Genomic DNA, 17,075 nt, shown 5'->3' on the forward strand with positions numbered 1-17,075 from the left:
GCACTGTCTGTAGTCTGAATCCCTTTTTTAAAAAGAGAAAGAAATCTTAATAACCATTTTTAGAAATAGATTTACTTGTCTTCCACAGTAATCCCAAAGTCAGAATAGCTTTGCAGTTTGTTCACTTTGATTCCACGTTAATCACTTGTTACGTTTTAAAGGTCAATATGTAACTACTACTATTACATCTCAGAACACTAAAAAAGGCTTTGTTTACACATATTAGAATTAGACTCACTTAATATTTAAGTGTTCCTTTTTAAGGCAGATTGAATTCTTTAAAAAAAACCCAACGTAATTACAATTTTAACCCCCTTAATTGCTGCTTCAATTACTGATTTGGCTATTTTGAATCACCAGCAGCATAATAAAGAAAGTGGAAAGGTTGTCTGTGGATATTGTTTGTCATTTAAAATTATAGTATAATGGCTCAGCTCTTCTGTATCAGAGTCATTATGTTGAGGATGAAATTATTTTGCTTGTTAAAGCTTAATAGGCTCGTGTTACATGATAAGCTGTTTTCTAGAACACATGCACTTGGTTTTGTTTGTTTGTTCATTCCATATTCCATATAAAGGCATTCTATGAAAAAAACTGCAAGTCTCTACTTGTGGGCAGATTTCAAGCCTGCTACTGAATAAATTATAAACATCATACAGAATAGATTGTCTGAAGTGTTGGTCTGGAATTTTAAAGATGTTTTCTTCATCTTTTCTTGAACGAAATCTTAATCTGGACCTAAGCTGAAGCACAGTCAGTTTCTTCCCTTGTTAGACAAAATGAAAGAACATATCAAAGAACAGAAAATTGCATATTAAGAGCATGGTTTTATTTTATTACTTTTTCTGCTTCCTGCTTAGCTGGAAATCTTGGGGGAAGTGCTCTTGTGCTCAAATCCTGCTTGTGAGTTTCCCACATGTATCCAGTTGGTGACTGTGAGAACAGGTTTCTGGACTAAATAGACCATTGGCCTAGGCAGGCATGCTCTTCTCATGTTCTTACCCCAGTTGGATCTCTCTTGCAATAATCCTGCTTTTTAACTGAGTAGGTGTCAGGAGTAATGTTTATTTCAGTATTTTGGGGTAGATCTAGAACTGAAATAGATAGGTAGCCGTGTTGGTCTGTCATAAAGGTAAAGGTACCCCTGCCCGAACGGGCCAGTCTTGACAGACTCTGGGGTTTGTGCGCCCATCTCACATCTATAGGCCGGGGGCCAGCGCTGTCCGCAGACACTTCCGGGTCACGTGGCCAGCGTGACAAGCTGCATCTGGCGAGCCAGCGCAGCACACGGAACGCCGTTTACCTTCCCGCTGGTAAGCGGTACCTATTTATCTACTTGCACCCGGGGGTGCTTTCGAACTGCTAGGTTGGCAGGCGCTGGGACGGAGCAGCGGGAGTGCACCCCGCCGCGGGGATTCGAACCGCCGACCTTTCGATCGGCAAGCCCTAGGCGCTGAGGCTTTTACCCACAGCGCCACCCGCGTCCCGTTGGTCTGTCATAGTCAAAAATAAAAAAATTCCTTCCAGTAGTACCTTAAAGACCAACTAAGTTAGTTCTTGGTATGAGCTTTCGTGTGCATGCACACTTCTTCAGATATCTGAAGAAGTGTGCATGCACACAAAAGCTCATACCAAGAACTAACTTAGTTGGTCTTTAAGGTGCTACTGGAAGGAATTTTTTTATTTTTGAAATAGATAGTCAGCTATCTAATTTTCCTTACCCATTTACCTCCTGGGTTGCCATGCTAAGGATGAGGGATATGGAAGTCCAAAGGGCTCCTAGAACACCATATGTCTGGTCAAATGATGTGCACTGTGGAAGAGAAAGGAACCCTTACCCACTTGGCCCCTGCCCATTCAATAGGCTGAGATCATTCGCAACTGTGGGAGTTCACTGGGAGTTCAGACGAAGTAGAAGAAAGTCCAGCTCCAGCAGCTGCACATAAATCTGGACATAAAAATAATTATCTGCTTGACTGTTTGTGCATGAATTGAGCAGATAATGTGAATAAATTCTGTGAATGTTGCCATCACGTCTGGCTTGATGATTAAGTCAACATACATGAAAATGCCCCATCATCTTGAATGTGGAGTCATGTAATCTGTCAATCACCATTTCATTTGTGATTGCTGAACTCATTTGAAATTTCTCCAGTGTGAAATGACTTCTCCTTAGGTATTGTTGTTGTTTTTTTGTAAATAAATAAAAGACAGGTTAGAAAGCTTCATGGATAGAACAGATGGGAGAAAGAAACTAGAAGTACTGTCTTTGCTGGGGCAAAGCAAGCTGTTAAAACAGTTCCCTTACTCCTTTAAACTGCAAAGGGGGAGTGTTTCAGCAGCTTGGGTCCTAGGAGTGTGGTAAGCAGGGGTGGACCACCCCGTATGACCACCTGAGGTATAATGGGAATATGCTGCCCCTTGCCCACCGCCCACTACCACACACCACCTCACCTGCCACCCTGCCCTGCCTGCCCCACCATTTCTACTACTGCTGGAATGCCCCCCTCTTGCTGAACTTGCCAAGAGGGGGGCATTCGGCAAGACTTTGCTGCTCATCTTCTCCACCCCAGAGGTGGAGAAAATGAGTGGCAAGGCCACATGCTGGAATGCCTCCCTCTTGCTTAACTCTGTGTGAGGACAGCTGTTCTAGCAGCACTGGAAGTGGTGGAAAGGGCTGGGTACCACCTCTTGTACTTTTGCCACCTGAGGCAACTGCTTCTCCCCACTTCATGGGTGGGCCAGCTCTGGTGGGGGAGGATATAGAAGATAGATGCAATGGGAACTGCCTTGTACCACTTCAAACCATTGGCTTTCCATGGATTGAGGCAAGATTCTTTCCTAGCTCTACTGTATGTTCCTGGGGGTGAACCTGAGACCTTTTGCATAATAAGCACATGTTATACCACTGAGCTGCAGCCCTTTAACTCTAGGCTTTGAGCGTGTCTGCTTAAATGCATGCTTTCTCTGTGATCAATTCCCTCTTACACTTTGGTAGAACCACTTCCTTCCATGATTACCTGCTGAGCTGCCAAGCTAAGATCTGTCTGCCAACTTTTCTCTGCCATTAGTACTCACAGGCCTCTGCACATTTTGTGGATAAAATATATCTGCATACCTGGGAGGCCCCATGATATGTATGGATCTCCTTTCTTCTCATTCCCTCCTTTTTGCAGCCAGCTTATTCTCACATGGTATTTCCTGTTTGAAAACATGGGGTGTGATTGTGGTCTGCATGCAGTATACCTGTTCAACACTATATCCTATTTCAGAGATACTAGGCACCTCAGAGTCCTTTATCCCATTTCCAGCTGGGTGAAAACACTCACAGCAGAAATCTCAGACACTGCCTTAGTTCTTAACTGCTATACCTTATTATATTCTTTGTTGATTAGTAGGAAGGTGGTAAAGGTATAGCACCCCATCAAAATATTCATGAATTTGAAAATAAATTGCATGGAGATAAAGGTTCACATGTTTCTAGTTGCTCTTGAAACTTCCCCACCTCTTCCCCCCTGCATATTGCAAACATTTCCTCACTGAATAGAAAATGCTTTTCTTCACTATTCACTGCTGAGCCTGCTGCGGAATTACAGTAGATTCTTTCAACTGTGGATCTTAAAGCAAGGATTACAGGCTGTTAAGTTTTTCAGCAAAATAGAACTTCATTTGCCTTGGCCCAAGATGTTTCAACACATTTATTCATAAGCGGGATGATTGGCATACCAAAGTAGATTCACAGTGTGTATTTGCCCTTCCATTGAGAAGAGATTTGCAGTCTGTCAATTTAACTGTAGCCGACATTTCAGTCGAGGTTTTAATTTGTTTGTTTGGGATTTTGAATTGCTGTTAGGGGTTATACTCTTGAAAAGCATCCCTCCTCCCAAAAAATATTTTTATTCTTGCTCCATAAAGAAGAGTATTCACTTATTCGGTTCAGCAGCTAGTATGGTGTACCTTCCATACTCTTGCCATCAGAAATAGATCCCATCATTTCAGAAAACTATGTTAACACAATTAGAGTCAACCACAATGAAGTACCGTAAACTGTGTCTAACATACTTTGACTTGTGAGTCAAGGCCCCATGGCCTGCTTTATGATGAAATAAGACACATGGTATTTTAGGTTAATGGGCTAAAAATGGCCACGACTTTATTGGTTACAGAATGTGAGTAGTATTGGCTTAGGCACAGGATCTGAACAGACTACATTTGACTCCTGCCTGCTCTGTAGGGAGTCACACAAGAGTTAACAACCTGTAGGGGGAGCCTGTTGATGTAAATCAACTGGAAGCTTTCCCCTAGAGTCACCGGAATGTTGTGCCATGGCCCTAGCCACCACCTGGGCATCAGACAGGAACCATGACCACCAGATTCCTTTAACGGAACACCCATAAAGGGGAGGGGTAGGTGATGGCCACAGCCTCCCCTCCAACACACAATTCATTTTCCAATGCCTAACCGCCTAACCTTATAAAGTTGTGACAATTTGCTACAAAAAAACCAAATGGCTGGTGCCAATCTGCCAAGTGGCCCCTTCAACAGGCAACCAACCGAGGTCCATAGCAAGGTCAGGTGTGGAACGCATGAGAATAGAGGGAGGGAGGGAGGGAGGGAGATCCATGTGTGCAGGAAACAAACAGGCTGAGCCACAGTCCCGCACTCGTATTGGCTGACTGTGGGCCTGACACAGGCCAGGGACTCTCTGTGACGCAGTGGGCCATCCACGCCCACTGCAAAGCGTGGGAAGCGAGACCCGCTCACAGCCTCTCCCCTCGGGGAAGAAGAGAGGCTTTGTTGGCTAAAGTTTGCCTAATTGACTTCAGAAAGAGTGGTTTAACTGTCAGAATAAAAAAATGTAAGTGTGTTTTTACTTTGGAAACACAAACTGTTGTATGTTATTAAGGGCATTCTTGTTGCGTAATATAAACTCAGCTGGATCTGGCCTGCCAAACCACAGGAAGTGGTCCCACAGCTTTATCTCCAGATCTGATTGGGAGATAACATTTTAGAGTGATCCCTAAGTAGCAGACAGAGTGCTTTATCTCTCAGTTGGATAGGGAGATAAAAGATCCCTTTAGAGAGGTGCCTTCTAAGAGTAAATCCCATAGACAGCCTTCCTCCTCCTCAGCATCTTCAGTATCCATATCTTTGCCAGACCTCTGAGTCATCACAGAATTGTAGCCCCTCTCTTGCAGGGCACCTGACTGTGGCAAGCCAACTGGGCACATTGAGACTGCTTCCCCCGCCCTGGCCAAATTACAGCATAGCGCCTGGTCTTTATTAGTTGCCCAAGGACTAGTAAAATTCTACCTTCATTGAGAGAGGATGATGGTATCGGGATATGCCTTAATTTTTCTTTCAAGAACTAATGTTTGCTTTTGAGGCAGCTGTGAAGAGGGCATCCCAAGTCACAAGCCCTTTGCATTGTTTCTTTATTCTCTGTAAACTGCTGGGGCAGATCTTCAAATTTAGTGAACCACTCAAACCACTCAAAATGACTCTTAAAACTGTATTTCTAAATGACAAGAGGGCCAGAGGAGCAGAAAAATGTTATTAGCACTAAGATTCATCTCCTATTAAAGGCTACTCCTGAAAATGCCTCTCATATGAGTGTGAATGGGAAAGAGCATGAGTTTTCAGCTGGGGTGTGACGAAAACCTATGTAGAGACAGGACTAATTAAACTATCAGTGAAAATACACCAAATTATTTCAGATAGACTGAAGGTTTTTATTGTTTTGATTAGATTGTGATAAATCAAAAATTACAATGGAGGTGCACCCATAATAAATTGAAGAATTAGCATGTAGCATAACAAAGCTGTCAGGTTCTGGCATATGAATGAGAAGGCATCATCAGAATGCACTACCACTGGCTTGCCAGTGATGGGGTAGACAACAATGCTATGCTGTTTTAAAAAGAAAAAGGCCAAAGCTTTACTTGGTTGTATAATGTCGTGTGTGTGTGTGAGTGAGTGAGAGAGAGAGAGAGAGAGAGAGAGAGAGAGAGAGCGCTCCTACCAGTTACCTACAAATGTGTTGCAGAGCTGAAAGGAGGCACACTCTGCCCCCTGTCAACAGATTGGTGACATAGGACCACAGACAGACCACATCCTTGTATTTAAGAAAGAACATCATGGCAAAGGGAAGACCAAACTAGTCCTATCCATTGTGGCTTGAAGCTCCCATGGAAGGAGCAGCCTTGGCCCAGTATACCTGAAGAAGTGTCTCCACCCCCATCGTTCAACCCAGACACTGAGGTCCATCTCCAAGGGCCTTCTGGTGGTTCCCTCACAGCGAGAAGTGAAGTTACAGGGAACCAGGCAGAGGGCCTTCTTAGTAGTGGGGCCCACCCTGGGGAATGCCCGCCCATCATATGTCAAGGAAATAAACAACTGTCTGACTTTTAGGGACTTTCAGGGAAGTTTTTAATGTCTGATGTTTTATCACTTTATTATTATTGTTGTTGTTGTTGTTATTATTATCATCATTACTTATGTTGGGAGCCTCCCAGAGTGGCTGGGGAAAGCCAGCCAGATGGGCAGGGTATAAATATATTATATTATTATTATTATTATTATTATTATTATTATTATTATTATTATTGCTGCTGCTGCTGTAAGGCTTGCTTTCCTCTCACCACCTCTCCCCCCCCTTTTGTGAAGTATTAGAATCCGAACCTGGGAAAGAACTGTCTCAACTTTTGAGTCAGTGGAAGAAGATTGGGAAAAAATTAAAGTATACTTACAGAAATATTGTAAAATTAATGAATGTTAGAAGGATGCTGGAACGAAGTTATATGGCTTTAGTAGAAATGTTATAAAGAATTAAGTAAAAAATAGATTGTTAATGGACCAAAGTGGAAAATTTAAGGTTAGGGTGTTTTAAGTTAAATTTTAGAACGAAAATTGAGAAAGATGGAAAGGACTTGCTGAAATAGTTAATTGAACTAGAATACAAAAAAAGGGAGGTGTTAGGAGGTCAATGAAACAAGTATATAAAAGGTAAAGACATGGAAAGGTTAGATGTGTTTTTAAATGTTTTTGTTTTGTTTCTTTGTGGTTTTATTGTATTGTTTTTTTTTCTTTTTTGTTTTTTATGTATTGTATTGTATTGCTTTGCTTTGTTTAACTCTTTTTCTTCTTTTTGTAATTTTTGTAATTCTTAAACTTTTAATAAACATTACTTTAAAAAATAACTGTCTCAACTTTTAATACGTACAAAATTTAAGAAACTTTGGACAAAATTGTTAAACTTTTTTTAAAGAAGAAAACTACTGCTACTACTTATTACTATTTTGCTAATAAGTATTCATAATAGGTTGTATTCGTTGTTAGTTCTATGCAGAGTAAACCCATTTAAATTAATGGGCATGACTAATCTCAGCCAATGAATTTCAATGGATATACACTGCATAGGACTTACCAGTAGTTGGAGTCATCATGCCAAATAGAAAATCAAGTTGCTATAGTTATATCCGTTGTACAATGAAACTGGCAGCTTTAGCTTTAGGTGTGACTTTAGCCTTGTGCAGATTACATATTCAGAGACAAGGAAAGTGTGCCCTTTGGCCTGCCCTCCAACCTTCACATATTAATTCACCTTTGTGACCAAAGCAGACTCAGTACAGCATGCAGACTCAGAAGGCTGCATAAACACAGGGAACTGGGATGAATAGTACTGGTGGCACAACCCTGACCCTTCCTTTAGTTATTTTCTCTGGATATGTTGTCTGCACAAGGCTACTGAACCAATGGCTTGTGCTGCTGAAGCAAAACAGTGAAGAAGCTTCTAGGATCGACAAAAGCCATGGGATTCAGTTCAAGCAGGGTGAAAGGAACCATGCTTCACACCTGCTGGAGTGGCACATATTTATTTAAATCTTTGTTTTACAGCACCAGTCATGAAAATTCATAGAGGGGAAAAACAATAAAAACAACATTCAGTAAACCAAAACAAATTACATCAATAAATCAGCGAAAGCAACAGTCCCAGTAAACGGCCACTAAAATAAGCACAACTACCCTGAAAGTAAATAGTGTTAAAGATGAAAGGTCCTCTGAAAAGGGACAGCCTTCAACTGCCCCCCCCCCCAAAAAAAACCTAGCAGGGAGGAGACTATCCTCTCTTTTGGAGGATACTTCTAGAGCATTGGGGCTGATCCTTGTAGACTCCCCATAGAATGTTGCTAAGTTGATCCCAGAGAACACAAAACGAAGAAGAGATAAGAAAAGCATGCTTGCTTCTTAATGAGGTTTTCACAGCCATAACCAGTGCTTGCTGACTCTAAATGTTTACATTGTTTTTATCAATCTGCAATGCCATGGGTACATCCTTGCAATGAGTGTGAAACTAATATGGAGAAGGTTTGGGTGGGAGAAACCTAAGTTAAAATCCTCATCCCTGCCAAATTGCATGTTATAGCAGATCTTGAGCTGTAGCCATATATGGCTGGCCAATGCCATGTTCTTCACTTTTGCATTTCAGTGTAGGTTTGCTTACTTATACTGTTACTACATCATCTCAACATTAATTTACCAGCCTCTCGTCGGCAGTAGCCAACAACCTGGAGAACTGGGGCAGGGCAATGCATGATGTGACAATGGGAAGACTTGGGGTAAATGTTGGGTTCATTTGTCCTTGTTTGCTGTAATATACTCACTGAGGTAACTTAGGGCCCAACCCTACATCCCATAGTCACCAAGAAGTAAAAGATGCCTCTTAAGTGTTTTAAAAGTGGGTGAGAAGTAAATTGTTCAGCGTGAGTAATTGCACTTATCAATTGGTATTTCCCTAACTAACCTTTGCTTGTTTCTTCTTACACTCATATAGCCATTATTTCCTCCTATTTTTGGCATGCTGCTAGCTGGCTTCTTTTTGTTGTTGTTTGCTTTGGGGTTGCAAAAAAGCCTAAGATTCAGCAGCACAGGCTTTTCTCACATGCTTTCTTCCCAGATCCATTAACCACTCCCCCACCACAGTTTGACATAATAGGAAATCCAGCTGTGCAGGTGGGAAAGGAGGAAAGACCAAAGAACTCTGGGGAAATGGGCAGGAGAAGACATAGTTGTTGAGTCTCTCAATCAATAAATGTAAAGATATAGCAACAATTTCCAGGTTGTAACTGACAACCCTAGTTACACCTTCTGAACTACAGCTAATTAGGTCTTGGTCCAATAAATCATTTTAAAACATACATTTTTGCACAATGTGTCTCTCTGTTTCATGTCCACATAGTAAATTATTATAGGTATGAAAATGTTACAGGCATTAACATTGTTACAGGCATTAACATTTTCCAGCAATCCTACATGAATTCTATTTACCTACCAAGAACAGCCATAACTTGAACACTATCTCTAGAGAGATGTACAGCAAGAACCCTTCTATGCGTGTTTAAAATCTAGTCTTTTTAAACCTGTGAGATAATATGAATGCTGCATAGGTGATAACATCCCCAGGCAGGCAGAAATAAGATAATAAAAAATATTTTTTTCTGTCTGGGTTCTGAATGCTGGCAGGTCATACTTTTGACTCAAAGCACATACGCTTCTGGAACTGAGCAAGACAGAGAGATAAAGTTAAAACGAACACACGTCTCTGTCAAGCTGAAAAGACAAAACGTTCATAATAGAAGCCACTCTAAAGCTATTTTGTTTCTGACGTATTAGTGGAAACGGCATTAATACAATGCCTTTTCCACTTAAAAGATTTGCGATGTATTTTTTTTCTTTTAAAACCCTGTTATTAATAAATTGAAGTTGCTTATCAGACCATTTCTAACAGCTAGAAGAAAGTGAAATCTTGAGAAAAGCCAGTTTAGCTGATAACCATATTTTATACTTTATTTTAAATCTGAAGGTTTTTGGGGTTGAGAGCTGTTTTTCTGCCACCAAGTACTAAGTATAGATTTGGTGGTGGTGGTGGTTTTTTACCTTTTCACTTCAAAATGATCTGATTTGTATATTGAATATTATATGAACTTGTGCAAGAGGGCTGTGCAGTATTTCTGCTGAGAAGTTCTGGGTGAAATGACTAGTGGGTTGAGTGTGGCAATTAATACCTCACATTTGCGTTTGCTATATCTTAACATAACCTAAGCCCAACTTATGTTTTCTGTTGGTCTTTTGGTCTAAAAGCCCAATAGGGAATGCAATCCAGGCTGTTAGAGCATTTGGCAGGCTTCTATGTGATATAAAAGTTAAAACAACGATATATTTTTAGATGATCAATTCAGACTCACATCATAAAACTAGCACCTGCTATGCAAATTGTTCCCCTCGGGAAGTTGGCACTCTTATTTTTCCTTTTCCATAGCCAGTCCTCATTCAGCAACATTTCCCTCGCATTTTCAACTATAGAGCATGCCATAATAATATCCATCCTTGATTATTCTTTGGCATCTACGGAGCCGCATTAGCAATCACATTGATGGATTAAGTGGAACACATGAATGAAGAAGCAGACAATATTAACTAATTGCAGTTGTTGAGTAGATGGAAAAGAGATGGATGTGGTGTGGTAGGACTCAATCGATCATCAGCTTGAAGGAACAAGTAGAAGGTTATGACCCCTCATGGTTGGACTTTTTCAAACAAAAGCAATGTTGAACACCTCAGGGACTAAATGCCTATTTCAGCTGGTTTCTAGTTTTAGGGCTCTTCCAGACAAGTTGCTTGTTGAGCATTCCTTCTGCTGTGGTTGCTTACAGGTAATATGACATTGCTGTCATCCCTCACTTTCCAGTTCATTTTCCTGTCACTTTTCTTAATACAGAAATGTTGTTGTATGCAAGAGGGCCAAATTTGCTTTAATTGCACAAAATTTGCTGGCAGAGTACTGAGTATCATCTACAAAATAGTGTAGTCTGAAAGTAGCCTGAGACTATGTTTGGAAGTTAGCACTTTCACAGCATGTGTTCAACCAAATAGCAACAAACATGTTGCTTAAAAAAACACACACCATGCAAAGCATGACACTGCTCAGTAGCCATCTAACCAGGGCACTTCGTTAGAGTTGAAGATGAACTTGAATGCCACCTTTTGAAATGTTCAAGTTAATTAGCAACTTAATAATCTGCAACCACAGCAACTAATATTTTTTTTTTAACCAACCCATAAGATGGAGTAGTTGATTTCTTCTAGCGAGATTCTGTACAGAAAAACATATGTGCAAGTTACACAAGGGGACTGTGTGTGGGTTGCACATATGGCTTGCAAACTTTTCTTCCCCCTAATGCTCCTGCTCCTGTGATCTCAGGTCCCTGGTAGTCACACCTTCTTGTGCTTTTGCCTCCTAGCTATGATTATATGGCATGGTTTTTAAGATACTTAATTTTTTGCAGGCATTCTTTCGTGCAAAGATGTAGACATATTGTAATATTTGGATAGCATCACTGTGAGCTTTATGAATTTGGACCCACCCGATTTCACAAATCATTTGCAGAAGTTTTAATATGTATACCTCACCCTTTTTGGTTCAATCCAGAGTATTTTACTATTCACCTATCTTAATTAATGAGGAGTTAGTTTGTTAAGGAAAGTGAACGCATTCTAGAAGATTAACACTGCTATATACTGACAGAACTGGTTTTTGATACTAAGGCTTTGATTGCAGGCTTCTCTGTCTCTCTCTTTTTGGTTGGCTTTTTTATTTTATGATATCGTGATGGGGTTGCTTCTGTAGATGCAAGCTTCCTAATAGTACTATTTATCACTGTGACAAAGGCTCAAGCAGAAGAAAGCTTTAACTGAAATGAAAGAATAGCATTTTTATTATTTTAGCAGCTGAATGTGATATTACAAGAGAGTTTGAATTGTGCAGCAAATTGCAAACTGAGGCAAAATTGCTTTAAAGAGCATCCATATGTTTTTTCTAAACCATGATAAAGGCATTCGGTGATGTTTTAAAATGTTTTCCTTGTCTCGGCTAAACTGCTCTGATGTGCTTTCATATTAGGGCAAAGCAGTGGGATTGCTATTTCTTCCAAATGCTTGAGGTAGAATTTATATATTGTTATGAAACCTAGAAAGCCAGTAACACATGGAGCTACTTCACACATGATATTTACAGTCCCTCAATCATGGTTAAAGGGGTGGGCCATTAGACCTTGGGAGGCCCTCTGTCCTTACTAGAGCATATTTCCTCCATATGCCCTCCTATCCTTACCCTTGATTAGGTGTAATGTTAGCCAGGGCTTACTCTTAAGTAGGATTCAGGTTCATTATTTTTATTTTTTAACACAAAAACAAAGGGCTGATTTTTTACAAAAGCGTATGAGACATACAAATGGACCCTGGATGGGCGTGTCGTAAAACAAGTTAGTAATTGAAAATACTTGAGAATTACTTTTCAGTCCACTCTGTCCTGGTCACTTTGAATTCAAAATATTGCATTGAGTGCATGGACTATTCCAGTGGCGTTGCTGAGGTTCTGCTGTGCAAAGGATGGTGAGCATATACTTTTAGTTTGAAGGTGCCCCCAAAATGAAGGAATTACCAAAACTATGTACATAATCCAGGTGTGCATATTAGGAATGAATCAATCAATCAATCAATCAATCAATCAATCGCAAAAGAGGAGAGGACACAAACTATTTTTTTGAGATCTTTGGTGCCCCAGCAGTATAGGCTTTGTCTATATTCATCCTCAACAGATTATGACTACCTATCCCTGGCTTTTTTCTTGATAGCTCAACTTGCTCCTGGATTCAGCGACAAAGTCAACACCATCTTCTGTCACTTGGGTTAGAAAAAGCAACCAGCTACATTAAAGAGGCTTCTAGATCATAACTTGAAAAATTTGTCAAGTCTGACATATTGGGGGTGGGTTTTTTCACCACTGTCCTTTAGTCTAGAACCTAAAAGAGATCATTGATTTGCTAGGTATTTAGCAATTTTGAATATCCCTAGGTAACAGAAGAACATTTCCATGTGCTGGTTCAGTGCTTTGCTATCAGCATTTAGGGTCAATTTTCCAGGCTGCCCTTGGCACTTGACAGTTTGTCCCTTGCAAAAACAGCTCAGTTGAAACAATAGCTCATGTCCTCCTATACTGTAACTTTTATAGAAAGATACCAATCTGAGCTAAAGCTTTTAGAAGGAATTACTATAGCAGGCACCAAATTGACAATAGGCATTATCTCTATTTATAACTCTTTCTGATTATTCATGGATTTTCTTATACTCTCATGTTAAAAGGTGCATGCATGTATTGTCTTGATAACTGTATGTACTGTATTTGATGTTATGATTTGTAGACCAGATATACTGAAAGTGATCATAGAAAAGCACAACCTAAAACAATATAACATTTAGTAACCTTAATAATACTTAACTAGCACAACTATGCAAAATATAAATGAATCTTAAAAATAGAGTTGCCGTTACCCTTAACAATTATTTAAAAGGCTATCAGGAATGCCAGTCCTATTTTTAAGGTGCTTATATTTTATTTTTAGATAGAAATATAATATTTTTAAACAGACATTTATATGGCACTTTGTTCATTGAATGCCCTTTAACTTTAATTTCATAAATCATGCAGTGGTTGATTTTTCTTATTTCTCTTGGGCAGGATCAGTAGCCAGCTTCAGAACAATGGTTTCAAATCCTGGGTACTGCTAAATTCTGCTTGGCACCAAGACCTTGTGGATATGTTTGTATGCTAAGAAGGGATACATCTTTATTTAGTTGACCATGCTAATTTGATAAACTGTAACATAGCAAATGTACAAAACTACTCATACAGAGGAATCTTAGTATTGTGCGACTGCAACAGATCGGAGGGTGGGCACAATGTCAGTGGACATTGGACTGCCAAGTGTCAAATTTTATTTTATCCATGGTGTTATTCACTCCTGTATGAAAAAGGAGGCCATAGTTCTCATACCATTGGTGATTCAGGGGTAGCAGAGGCTTTCAATATCACAATATAGAATCTAAAATCCAACAAGTTAAAAAAGACCCTAGATCTGAAACCCTATAATGTAATAGTTAAAGTACTGAAGAGAGGAAATGAGAACATCAATGACACAGTCAAGATAGCGATTCATTTTTGAAGTTTCAGATATCCAGAGTGGTACATTGCAGGCTTTTCAGTAGGTTTAGAAACATTCATAATCCAAAAATGGGTACATTGCAAAGCACAAAGAAATGTGAACATTGTAGTAGATAAAGTCATAGGAGTGACCTCAGCTGTGCATTGCCCCATTTTAGAATATTTCCTATGAGATTATAAAATAAAATCAGCTTAACAATATATTCCTTAAATAGCAGGCCACTGGAAACAGAAATATAAAATCATAGTATCTAGCTCACTCATCAACTGAATGAGCTTCTCCGTACATACCAACTTTAATATTAAGCTAGTTGTCAACATTGGTTATACTGAATGGAGTTTTCTTCTTGTTACTTTTCATTTAAGAAGAATCCCTAAAATAGTTTAAAAGCATATAAAGCTACATTGTAAGGCTGTCTTCCTAGCTGAGTATTAGCAGCCCTGACTGGCAACTGCAATCCAGGGTGTCAGGCAAAAGTCTTTTCTCACCCTACCTGATGCCAGAATTCAAATATGGTGCTTTCTGCATGCATGTGCTCTAATAACATGTTAGGGAGAATGCTAGACAAAAAATGCTTACACTTAAAATTGTAGCTCTCTATGCATAATCTGTTTGGGACGCGGGTGGCGCTGTGGGTTAAACCACAGAGCCTAGGACTTGCCAATCAGAAGGTCGGTGGTTTTAATCCCTGTGATGGGGTGAGCTCCCATTGCTCGGTCCCTGCTCCTGCCAACCTAGCAATTTGAAAGCACATCAAAGTGCAAGTAGATAAATAGGTACCGCTCTGGCGGGAAGGTAAACGGCATTTCCGTGTGCTGCTCTGGTTCGCCAGAAGTGGCTTAGTCATGCTGGCCACATGACCCAGAAACTGTACGCTGGCTCCCTCGGCCAATAAAGCGAGATGAGCGCTGCAACCCCAGAGTCGGCCACAACTGGACCTAATGGTCAGGGGTCCCGTTACCTTTACTATGCATAATCTTAGCTTCACTTTCCCATTCAGTACATCAATCTCTTATCTAAAACATATAAAATACATTCTGGATATCCCTATCATCCACATTGTTATTACTGTACCTTAAATTGTTGTTGTTGCTGCTGGTAGTGCTTTTTTGTTATTATATGCTGTTTTTATGCTATTGCTAGTTTTCATGTTTATGATTTACTTCTGTCTTCTTCTGTCTCCTATGGCTTTTATTGTTTTTCTCATACAACCAATAACAGTAATCATTTTGTTATATAACTACTGGAAATAAACAATATTGCTTTGCCAACAATTATAAATTCACCCTTTAGCTGGCCCTGAAATGTGCTTAGGCAGAATTAGATCCAAAAGGATTCCATGCACAAAATTTAGATTGTTTTCAGGCTTCAATTTGGCAGAGACTTGTCTTAGTTGTCTATCACATTCACACAGACCCCTGCCTTCTCTTCCAGCCTTCGGCAAAAGAAAGGAAACCTTCCCCAGAGGCACTGGAATGGACCAGCTAATTTAGTAAAATGCAAGCCATGCCCTCTGATGCATTCCAGTGCGGTTTGTGGCTCCGATGGACATACTTACACAACAAAGGTAATGACAAAAGCGCTTCTGTCGTAATTCGGGCATTTGCAAAAGTACCATTTAGGAATGTGAGCTTTCAAACCCAAGCCATTTAATGAAACATGTAAGACTGTGAGTAAGGAAGGCTGTTACCCTGATGCTCCTCATGTCAACTGAAACTGCCAGTAGTTCAAGAGAGTTCCTCTACACCCCAGACTGGAAAGTGAAAGGGGGATCCACATTTAGAAGCATTTTTTAACGGTATTGTAAGATTGCCAGATTGGATGCCAAACTTCCTGCACAATGGAAATAACGTGGATCTTGTGTTTAGAGTGTGCAGAAAAAGCAGTAACAATTGATTGAAGACACCTGTTATGTGAATCTGTGGCTTTATGTTTCCCTATATTTCCTTTTCTTTATGGTGTAGCATAACGCATTAAAATGAACGATGTGCACTGCATTTATATCACTCAATGCATGGTTGTTAGAGAGTAAAAACCTTGGTGGGAAGTGTAACATTTGACTTTATAGTGAAAATATAATTCACTTGGTGTGCTGCATATGTCATATATATATTCTAAACCAGTACACCAAAGACATAGCTAAAATACTAAAGGATTTCCACATCTGAGAGCAGATAATGCAGTCAGTGGATATTTTTTATTGGCCTGATTATTAACGCCTTAGGTGTTGATTTGGTTAAAAAAAAATCACCTCCTTAGTCCTGTTTAATTCAAGTGTTGATACCTCACTTTTTAAGTGGAATTAAGATTTTCATGTTTTGTTCTTTGCGGTGTACTATGTTGGATTAATCATTTATTCATACATTCATTGCTATAGACAAATAATATACCCTATTCACAAAGGTTTTGCTTGGATATGATACTTTATGATAACAAGTCTGAAAACATAAATATAAAGAAGAAAAGATAAAATGCATCCGTATATACCATATAAAAAGTGCCCCAAAGGGCTGTAACTGTGGTGACCTAACTCACTTTAATGTATATTTAGCTCCTACATTGTATTAGCAAGTACCCAGGTGATAAAAATTGCATGATCCATGCACCAAGGATTTATCATCTATATCAAGATAGAGAAGTTTGGCTTCAATTGTGTAAAGGAGATGCCATAACAGAATCAAGCAGATGCAGTAGGTGAGGGTGTGAGAAGAAATGTGGGTTAGAATGAATATATAGTGATGGGGGTGGTTACCATGCAGCATAGTCTGTGTCCGGTCCAAGGCTGAAGCGGGGTCCAAGGCAGGGAGTCGGGCATGGTCAGGAACTCTGGCAGAAAGCAGGACAGGGTGCCGGCAGGAACAGGTAACCAACGATGTTGCTCCCGCAATCTGGGACTGGGCTGACTGGCCTTTATCTCCTCTGAGGCATAGGGCAGCCCCGGTCCACAGGTGACTCGCCTCTCCTGGCCTGGAGGCGATCACGCCTCCTGCGAGAACTTAGTTCCCTCCACCTCTC

General features: G+C 40.1%; 1 protein-coding gene across 1 annotated transcript in view; it reads left to right on the plus strand.

The window, feature by feature from the left end:
• The window catches only part of SPOCK1 (SPARC (osteonectin), cwcv and kazal like domains proteoglycan 1), a gene marked incomplete at its 5' end in the record, with an annotated part of 409,034 nt that overhangs the window by 253,301 nt on the left and 138,658 nt on the right, over positions 1–17,075 (plus strand). Inside the window, 1 exon segment of the mRNA XM_082211637.1 lies at positions 15,495–15,627. Coding sequence (XP_082067763.1) covers positions 15,495–15,627 — 133 coding nt within the window.

The sequence above is a fragment of the Podarcis vaucheri genome, assembly GCF_965113315.1.
Source record: "Podarcis vaucheri genome assembly, chromosome: 2".
NCBI lineage: Eukaryota > Metazoa > Chordata > Lepidosauria > Squamata > Lacertidae > Podarcis > Podarcis vaucheri.